Source organism: Benincasa hispida, chromosome 10 (assembly GCF_027475165.1).
Source record: "Benincasa hispida cultivar pf3 chromosome 10, pf3_genome.v1.1, whole genome shotgun sequence".
NCBI lineage: Eukaryota > Viridiplantae > Streptophyta > Magnoliopsida > Cucurbitales > Cucurbitaceae > Benincasa > Benincasa hispida.
In genome coordinates, this window is record NC_143487.1 from 20,896,269 (window position 1) to 20,906,651 (window position 10,383).

At 35.5% G+C, this 10,383-nt stretch overlaps 1 protein-coding gene across 1 annotated transcript; it reads right to left on the bottom strand.

The window, feature by feature from the left end:
- Window positions 1-2,272: 2,272 nt before the first annotated feature.
- Window positions 2,273-6,950, bottom strand: LOC150033178 (uncharacterized). The gene is made up of 10 exons (XM_090306306.1): window positions 6,905-6,950; window positions 6,617-6,780; window positions 5,808-6,039; window positions 5,623-5,710; window positions 4,317-4,729; window positions 4,005-4,274; window positions 3,620-3,687; window positions 3,458-3,487; window positions 2,458-2,782; window positions 2,273-2,364 (listed from the first exon to the last, which is right to left on the bottom strand). The coding sequence occupies exons 1-10, from the start codon at window positions 6,948-6,950 to the stop codon at window positions 2,273-2,275; spliced, it is 1,728 nt and encodes a 575-aa protein (XP_090162432.1).
- Window positions 6,951-10,383: the final 3,433 nt, after the last annotated feature.

A 10,383-nucleotide genomic window follows, 5' to 3' on the forward strand; every position in this document is an offset into this window, starting at 1 on the left:
TATCACCCACATATATTTGTACTAAAAGCATATCATTTTCTTTAGTCTTAATAAAAAGAGTAGTATTAATTTTACCCATTTTAAATCCATTCTCAAGCAAAAAATTACTAAGTCTATCATACCAAGCTATTGGAGCTTGTTTTAAGCCATAAAGAGCCTTTTTCAACTTATAGACATGATTAGGAAAATCAAAACTTTCAAACCCCGGAGGTTGTTCTACATAAACTTCCTCCATGATATAACCATTTAAAAATGCACTTTTCACATCCATTTCATACAAAATGAAATTCTTATAAGAAGCAAAAGCAAGAAACATTCTAATAGCTTCTAATCTAGCAATGGGTGCAAAAGTTTCTTCATAATCTATTCCTTCCTCTTGACAATAACCTTGAGCTACAAGACTAGCTTTATTTCTAATGATATTTTCATTTTCATCCATTTTATTTCTAAAGACCCATTTAGTTCCAATTATAGAAGCATGAGAGGGCCTAGGGACTAATTCCAAAACTTTAATCCTTTCAAATTGATGTAATTCTTCTTGTATAGCTAAAATCCAAAATTCATCATTTTTGGCATCTTTAAAATTTTTTTGTTCAATTTGAGAAACAAAAGTAAGATTATTAAACATATTAAGAGAGAAATGAGTTTTCACACCTTTTCGGGATCACCAAGAATTAATTCTTTGGGATGGGAAGGAGCATATCTCCACTCTTTAAGCATGGATGAAGAACCAACTTTGTTCTTTTCGATTAAGCTCACCTCTTGCTTACTTGAAACAATTTCCTTCCCTTTGTCACTAACAAGTAAATCTCCAAAATTTCCTTCTAAAACATCACTATAAATAGGCTCATTAGAAATAACATTGCAAGATTCATCAAATACTACGTGCATAGATTCCTCAATTACTAAAGTTCTTTTATTGAAAACTCTATAAGCTTCACTAGTAGAGGAATAGCCAAGAAAAATACCAACATCTGTCTTAGAATCAAATTTTCCAAGTTTTTCTTTGTTATTCAAAATAAAACATTTGCAACCAAAAACTTTGAAATACCAAATATTTGGAATTTTGTTATGCCAAAGTTCATAAGAAGTTTTATCCAAAGAAGGTCTAATTAAAACTCTATTTAAAATATAACAAGCAATGTTAACGGCTTCTGCCCAAAAGTATGTAGGTAAACTATACTCATGCAATATTGATCTAGCAAATTCTTGCAAAGTACGAGTTTTCCTTTCAAATACACCGTTTTGTTGAGGAGTTCTTGGAGCGGAGAAATTATGAGAAAATCCATTTTCTTCACAAAAATTTTCAAAAGCATTGCTATCAAATTCTCCTCCATGATCACTCCTAATTTTAGAAATAAAAAAACCTTTTTCATTTTGAACTCTTTTTGCAAAACTAGAAAAGCTTTTCAAAGCATCATCCTTATGTTTTAGCATCAAAACTCAAGTAAATCTTGAAAAATCATCAACTATCACAAAGGCATAATAGTTCCTCCAAAACTAGCAATTCTAGAAGGGCCAAATAAGTCCATGTGTAATAGTTGAAGGGGTCTAGTTGTAGAGATTACATTTATAGATTTGAAAGAGGACTTAGTTTGTTAACCCATTTGACAAGCATCACAAAATTTGTCTTTTTCAAATTTAAATTTGGGAAGACCTCTAACCAAAGAATTCTTGGAAATATTTGAAATTAAGTGCATGTGTCACACCCCGCCCCAGACCACTTTCTTAGCCTAGAGAAAGGGGTGACTGCAGCAGTTACCAACCCTTGGGCTGACACTTACTGCCTAATAACTCTTGCGGAATAACTCTGATACCAATTATAATTCATATGCAATGGGACGTCATTAGGCCCACAATTTATTAACTTAGAAACTTAATATGTTTAGAGTATTTACAACATTAGATTTATAAGTCCCAAAACCCACAAACCCTAGTCCCTATATGAACAATAGCAACATGTGTACAATATTAACTGTAACCACTTAGCAAACGGTTACAAGTCTTTTGGTCCTTTAGTGGCAAAGCAGATACTGAGCTGTCTTCAGAGGATTTGACCGCTACCTGTGGGGGGGGGGGGGGGGGGGGGATAGTTGAAAGAGAACTGCGGATACTTATTTCTGATTTGCTCCTCAACTTCCCATGCTGCTTCTTCTATAGCATGATTCTGCCATAGCACCTTTACTAATGAGATTATCTTATTCCTCAAGATTTGTTCCTTTCTGTCCAGAATCTCCACTGGTTCCTCCTTATACGACAAATTCTCTTTCAACTATACCGGTTGCTCAGATAATATATGAGTAGGATATGGCACATACTTTCTAAGCATTTCCACATAAAACACATCATGAACACGAGATGATTCTGGGGGTAAATCCAATCGATATGCCATTAAACCAATCCTTTCTATTATCTCATAAGGTCCAATATATCTCGGGCTTAACTTCCCTTTTCTACCGAACCTGAGTATTCCTTTCCACGAAGATAATTTCAGAAATACTTTATCACCCATTTCAAACTCTAATTCTCTTCTCCGCTTATCAACATAACTTTTCTGCCTATCTCGAGCCGTCTTAAGATTATCTCTTATAATCATAATGTTATCTGATGTCTGTTGTACAAGTTCTGGACCTAGTAATTTCCTTTCACCGACTTCATTCCAGCATATTGGAGTCCTACATGGTCTTCCGTATAGAGCTTCATATGGTGCCATTCCGATACTCGAATGGTAGATGTTGTTATACGCAAATTCAATTAGCGACAGATGCGTATCCCAACTGCCCTTGAATTGCAACACATATGCTCCTCAGCATGTCTTCCAATGTCTGGATTGTCCGCTCAGACTGACCATTTGTTTGTGGATGAAAAGCGGTACTGAAATATAACTTGGTCCCCATAGCTTTCTGCAAACTAGGCCAAAACTTTGATGTAAATCTGGGGTCTCTATCTGATACAATTGAAACTGGACTCCAAACTGACTTACAACTCGATCAACATATAGCTTAGCTAGTTGGTCCCGGGTATAAGTGGCTTTAATAGGTAAAAACTTAGCTGTTTTTGTCAATCTATCCACAATTACCCATATACCATCATAACTTGCTGGTGTCTTTTGTAATCCATACAAGAAGTCCATCGTAATATGTTCCCACTTCCATTCTGGTACTAGGAGTGGATTAAGTAATCCTGCTAGTTTCTGTCTCTCTGGTTTAACTTGTTGACATATTAGACACTTGTCAACATATTCCGCTATTTCTTTTTTCATACCCGGCCACCAGTATGATTTCTTTAATGTTTTGTACATCTTTGTACTGCATGGGTGCATAGCATATGCCAAACTATGTGCTTCTTCTAGGATAGCTTGTCTAAGAGCTAAGTCCTTAGGTATGCAAATCCTACCCTCCTTTAGTAGCACTTTGTTTGTTCTTAGTTGATAGTTCGTCCTCAATCCTTTATCCACTTCTTCAGCTAACTTTTTCAGATCAGAATCCTTTAATTGCTCACGTAGAATATTCTCTACAAGAGTAGGACGCACTTAAAATAAGGCTAGTAATCCTCCTTTTCGACCGATTGATAATGCTGCCCTAGCATTATACAACTCATGGATCAATCTACCCTTCACTGAATTAATACTAGCTCCAGCTGATCTAGTTTTTCGACTTAAAGCATCAACTACCGCATTTGCTTTACCTGGGTGATAGTCAATTGTACAGTCATAATCTTTAATCAATTCAAGCCATCTTCTCTGTCTTAGGTTTAGTTCCTTTTGATCAAAGATATGCTTTAGACTCTTATGGTCTGTAAATATATGACATCGCTCACAAACAGGTAATGTCTCCATAATTTTAGAGCTAACACATCTGCTGCTAATTCTAAGTCGTGTGTAGGGTAATTACATTCATGCTTCTTTAACTGTCGCGAAGCATAGGCTACTACTTTTCCCTTCTGCATCAGCACACATCCTAATCCTTGTCAGGATGCATCACAATAAACTTCAAACCCCTTACCTGGTGTAGGTAGAGTTAATACTGGTGCTAATACTAACCTTTGTTTCAGCACTTGGAAACTATGCTCGCATTCTGGCGACCATTCAAACTTCACATCTTTTCTGGTCAGGTTTGTTAATGGAAGGGCTATCTTAGAGAAACCCTCCACGAATCTCCTATAATAACCTACTAAACCCAGAAAACTGCGTACTTCGATTACATTCAGGGGTCGTTCCCAATTAAATATTTCTTCTATCTTTTCAGAATCAACACTAACTCCTTCAGCTGAAACTATATGCCCAAGAAATATGACTTGATTTAACCAAAAATCACAATTACTAAATTTGGCATATAACTTCTTTTCTCTTAAAGTTTGTAATACCATCCTTAGATCTTCTTTGTGTTTTTCCGCACTACTAGAATACACTAGTATGTCATCTATGAATACTATCACAAACTGATCCAGATAAGAATGGGATATCCTATTCATCAAGTCCATAAATACTGCAGGAGCATTTGTCAATCCAAATGGCATTACTAGGAACTCAAAATGTCCATATCTAGTTCTGAATGCAATTTTAGGAACATCTGTGTCTTTCACCTTCAACTGGTGATAGCCTGACCTCAAATCTATCTTAGAGAACACCGTTGCTCCCTTTAACTGATCGAAGAGATCATCTATACGAGGCAATGGGTACTTATTTTTAATGGTCACCTTATTTAGCTGTCTATAGTCTATGCATAATCTAAGAGTACCGTCTTTCTTCTTAAAAAACAAGACTGGCGCTCCCCAAGGTGATACACTAGGTCTAATGTACCCCTTATCCACAAGTTTCTGTAATTGAACTTTTAACTCTTTCAACTCCGTTGGGGCCATCCTATATGGTGCTTGAGATATAGGTGTAGTACCAGGAATTAACTCAATAGTAAATTCCACTTCCCTATCAGGCGGTAAGCCTAGTAATTCTTCAGGGAACACATCTAAGAATTCTTGTACTACAGGTACATCCTCAAGTTTTAGTTTCTTATGTTGGGAAACTACTACAGATGCTAAATAAGCTTCACATCCTTTACTCGACAGTTTTCTAGCTTTTATCACTGATATTAAACTTCTTGGGAGTATTCTTTTACTTCCTACCATAGTTATTTCTTTTTCACCGGGTTTCCTAAACACTATTTCTCTTCTAAAGCAATCCATTATGGAATAGTGTTTACTTAGGAAATCCATTCCTAAGATAACATCAAATTCTAGTAATTCTAATGGAATCAAGTCGACCCAAAAACTTTGGTCTGCAAGAATTACTTCACAATTCCTATAATACTCATGTACTACTAGAGTATCTCCTACAGGCGTAGAGATAAATAATTCCTCATCCATACGTTCAGGTATTTTATCTATATGTAATGCACACATACTAGATATGAATGAGTGTGTAGCACCAGGATCAAATAATGCATAAGAGGATTGATTACATAAAGTTATCGTACCAGTTACGACATCTAGAGCTTCTTCCGCTTCCTGGTGTGTCATAGCGTACATTCTACCCTGTTGTTGCTGCGGTGGTCGTCCAACTACCCCTTTCTACTTAGCCACATCGAATCCTTCTCCTCTAGTCCTAGTCGTTCTAGGTTGGTTTACAATCTGGGTAACTTCTCTTTGCTCATTCTGTGCTCCCTCCATGACCTAGCTGAGGACAATCTCTTTTGAAATGCCCAGCTTGTTCGCACTGGAAACACACATTCCTATTACCATAACATACTTCTGTATGAGGCCTACCACAGTTTACATAAAGTGTTTCCTCCTCGTACTAGCTACTGACTCACTAGCACGACCTGATACTGATCTACCACTTTGTTTAGCTACAGGTCTAGATTTCTTTCGACTTAAACTCTGTTGGCCCATGCCCCCAAAACTCCTTATCCTCGACTGTCCAGAGAACGATGATCTAAATTTTTTACTTCTTGTTTCTCCAGGCACTCTAAACTCTCCTTCTCCTGGTTGAAGTATATCTTCCCTCGCTACACTCTGCTCTACTCGGATAGCGATCTCAACTAACTGAGTGAAATTCACCCTTAGATGTAGAGGTAATAGGTGTATGTATTTTTCTTCTTAGGCAACTCTCAAATCTTCTACACCTCTTCTTCTTTTCCGCGATGATCGGAAGGGCATACTGAGATAACTCAGTAAATTTTTGCTCATACTCAGCAACTGTCATCACTTCTTGAGTTAGCCTAAGGAATTCCTCCCTCTTCGCATTTCTAAAAGAACTAGGGTAGTATTTATCCTCAAATACTTGTCTAAACTCAAACCAAGTCATAGTTTCTAAACTACTTCTTCTAGCCTCTATCACTTTCCACCATTTCTCAGCCTCTTTTTGCAGCAAGAATGCCGCTAACTCGACCTTACGGTCCTCAGGGCATCTCATAACTTTAAAACACTTTTCAATCAAATCCAACCACATTTCAGCATCTAATGGATCTGTGGTTCCATCGAACGTCATGGCTCCTAAAGCTTTCAGCATTTCAACGCCAAACTTCTTTTCTAGATCGTTTTGAATCGATCCTACATTCGCCGCTAATCTTTGAGTGATTCTATCGAACACTCAATCCTCCATCTCAGGATCTACGCCTACCTTTGGTGTACTAGACTCGTTTTCAGAAGTTGCCTTCTGTTCTACTGAGTCTCTAACTCTTTTTCTCTTCGGATCTAGGTCTAACGAGACCTCAGGACCTCCACTGGTAGGGTCAATATTTCTCTTCTCAGTCTGCTTACTTGGTGCTTCCTCAGCATCTTTGTCTAATTATTAGGTACACATGTTAGGGACTTATCTATGGGACTTTAATCTAATGCATGAACTCTTTCTTTCACCTAAAGTCTTATGTTTTAGTACTAAGCTAGCTTAAATCTTTCCCAAACTTACGTATAACCCATCCTTTGATACCATCCTTTGATATTAGTGGTGACATTTAGTAGCACCCACAAAACCAATAAACTAAGATCCAAGATTATCTTTAAAAACTTAAACATGTATGTGGAGACATACAGGTGGATCATGTTTAAGAGATAACTTAAATGGTCTGTAGTAGATAGATAAGATTGGATACCTTATCCTGGTGACACTACGAATACACCCGCTTTGTAGTTGTTACAATTGTTGTAAAGTACTACAAATGTTTTGATCCTGATCATTCATGTGGAGACATGAGATCGCGGGTATTCAATACAAAAAGTTTGTATAAGACCCAAACTTACGTTCCCAAGATGGATAAGATTGGTTTTGTGGGTGCCACTAAAGTTCCCAAACTTACGTATAACCCATCCTTTGATACTAAATGTCGAATAAAAACAGTAACCCAAGACGGCCACCACTAAGAGATAATCCTCTGTATTTTTCGTAGGGGTTGAGAATTCACAAGAGGTATGGACTTTGCTAATTTTTTGGAAGATAGAGAGAGATTTAGAAGAGAGAACGTGTGTTCTTACTGGAAGATCTTCTGAAAAATCACACAAAGACCAAAACTACTTCTCTAGCGAAAAGGGATAAGAAGATCCCCTTCTCTGCTAACCTCCCACACGTCAAAAAACCAAAGAGAAAAAAAGGGAGGGAAGTTATTTTAATAACTCCCTCCCTTTAATTTGAATTTAAATTAAAACCTAATTTTAATTTGAATAAATATAATAACTAATATATTATATAACTATATGTTATATTAAAATATAACACATAAATTATAGTTTATATTATATCAAATACAATATAACCTATAGTTTGTATTTCTCTCAATAATGTATAGCATTTAATATAAATCTAATTTATATTTAGTGCAATTATATGAATCCAATTCATATAATTAATATTTGAATCATATTCAAATATTTAATTCATCTCATAATAAATTTTATATTATAATGTATCAAATATATTATATTAGTTATATCACATATAAGTGATTTAAAATAATTATATCATATATAATTAATCTCTCAACTAATTTGAACAATTCAAATTAAACCAAAATTAATTCTCAATAATCTCAGTTGAGCTATAGAGGGGACCTTGTGGATCTGTAGATTAAAGCTCCAATGGTACTTGAATAATTAATTAAACTTTTTTAGTTAAATTACTCAACATCCATTAACTACTGGTCACTCCACTAAAGACCGACAGTTGTACTCTTCGCACTACAGATATATTTCTGTGTCTATTGGATATAACCAATGGACGATGCAATAACCTTTCACAAATTGCTCGTAAGTACAGCTGGAGCAAAATTACCGTTTTGCTCCTATAGTTACATCTAACTTCTTAAGTGCCACTGACCTTCTATTGAACAATAAGTCATAGTTCAACTATGTCCAAACCTCTCTCAGGCTAAGGGATGGTGTGGTGCCACATTGTTCAAACCCCGAAATCAGCCCTTAATTGAGCAATTTATCTAGTTACCTAAACATTAGGGAAGGAGTGAATTCCGTCTTGTGTAGTTGTGTTCCCAACTCCCTAATCAGACAATTCCCCAAAATAGTAGGCTTTTTAAGTCGATAATCTGGCCACTCTCACCCATACAAATCAAAGGACTGCCTTCACAGATAGGAGCTCACAACTCACTTAGAATTTAGGTCATGTCATCTATGGTCATCTTAATGAAATGTAAGTCTCTGTTATGAACAACATTATATAATGGGACTAGTCATTTCGTGGTCCGGTCTTATACAAACTTCTTCGTATAGAATACTCCTACTCACATGTCTCTACATGAATGATCAAGATCATATCATTTGTAGTACTTTACAACAATTGTAACATCTACAAAGTGGGTCATATTTATATTGTCACCAGGATAAGGTACCCAGCCTTATCCATCTACTACAGACCATTTGGGTTATCACTTAAACATGATCCATCTATATGTCTTTACATACATGTTTATGCCATAGACGATAACTTTGGATGTTAGTTTATTGGTTTATGGGTTATTGCTACTAAATATGGAATAAAACATCTTGTATTTTATTAAATAAATAAAATGTTTGTATATTACAATTACAAACTACAGGACCCATGAGACTTAGGGCATCAATCCTGATAGTTATCCTGCAGTTATAGTAACAAAGTAGTTATGTCTTATTAGTAGCTTTATGATAATGAATTGTTGGCTATCCTGCAGTTATGGTAGCCAAACAATTGAATTTTGATATGTTCTCTGGAGTTTTTGTGTGTTTGTTGATGTTTATGAAATTTGAATATTGTGTGGGGTGGTTTGAGATTAATTATACTTGTTTTGGAGTTCAACTTGGAATTTTTTGTTTGTTTTTGGAAGTTTATGAATTTTGAATGTTATGTGGGATGGGTTAAGATTAGTTATCTTTTTTATGGAGTTTAACTTGTGGTTTTTGTGTTTGTGGAGGTTTCAGGTTGAGAATATATAGTCTTGGAAGTATGTTTATTTTCTTTGTTTTGTAGGATTGTAGGATTCATCTTATGGCTTTTGTTTGATTGTGAAAGTTTATGAATTTTGAATGTTGTGTGGGATGGATTGAGATAAGTTATTATTTTGGAATTCAACTTGTGGTCTTTGTGTGTTTGTGGAGGTTTAAGATTGAGAACATGGAGTCTTGGAAGTGTGTTGATTTTCTTTGTTTTGTAGGATTGTAGGATTTTCTTTGTTTCATTGGATTGTAGGATTCACCTCATGGTTTTTGTTTGTTTTATAGGATGTTGTTTGGAGATGATGTTGTAAATGTTGTTGGAGATGAAGTGTTGAAGATGTTGTGTCGGAGATGATGTGCTAGAGATGATGTTAAGAGTTCTTTCTTCTATGTATTTATCAAGACATTTCTTTTGTAGACCATTTTGCCAACTTTTCTCTCTTTTGTGTAATAAAGAATAATATCGATTTTATTTGTTTGTTTTGTTCCTTATGTGAATATTTTTTTATTTGCTTATAATGTTATACATTTTAGGTTATTCAGATCAAATTAAAAAACTTAGAAATAAAAAATTAAAAATTAAAAAAATGACTATCTCCCGTGAAAAATGTCGGGAGTTCTTAAATCTTCTGACGATGTCTATACATGTGTCGAGAGTGAATTGAACTCCCGATGGCCTACCAACCATCGGGAGATCTAAGAACTCCCAATGATGTCTATACATGCATCAGAAGTTCCAAACTACCGACGCTGAATATCAAGCATCGGGAGTTTATATAAACTCCTGACGATATATGTTGTTGCATCGGGAGATGTTCTCCTGATGGGTATATCCCGACTAAACTCCTAACGACTAGTTTATTGTCGGGAGTGGTCTTCTGATGCATTTTTTTTACCATTTTCTAGCAATTTTAACCATCGAAAAAGTGGTGTTTTCTTGTATTGACTCATTAAAGTGGTATGCATTTATTC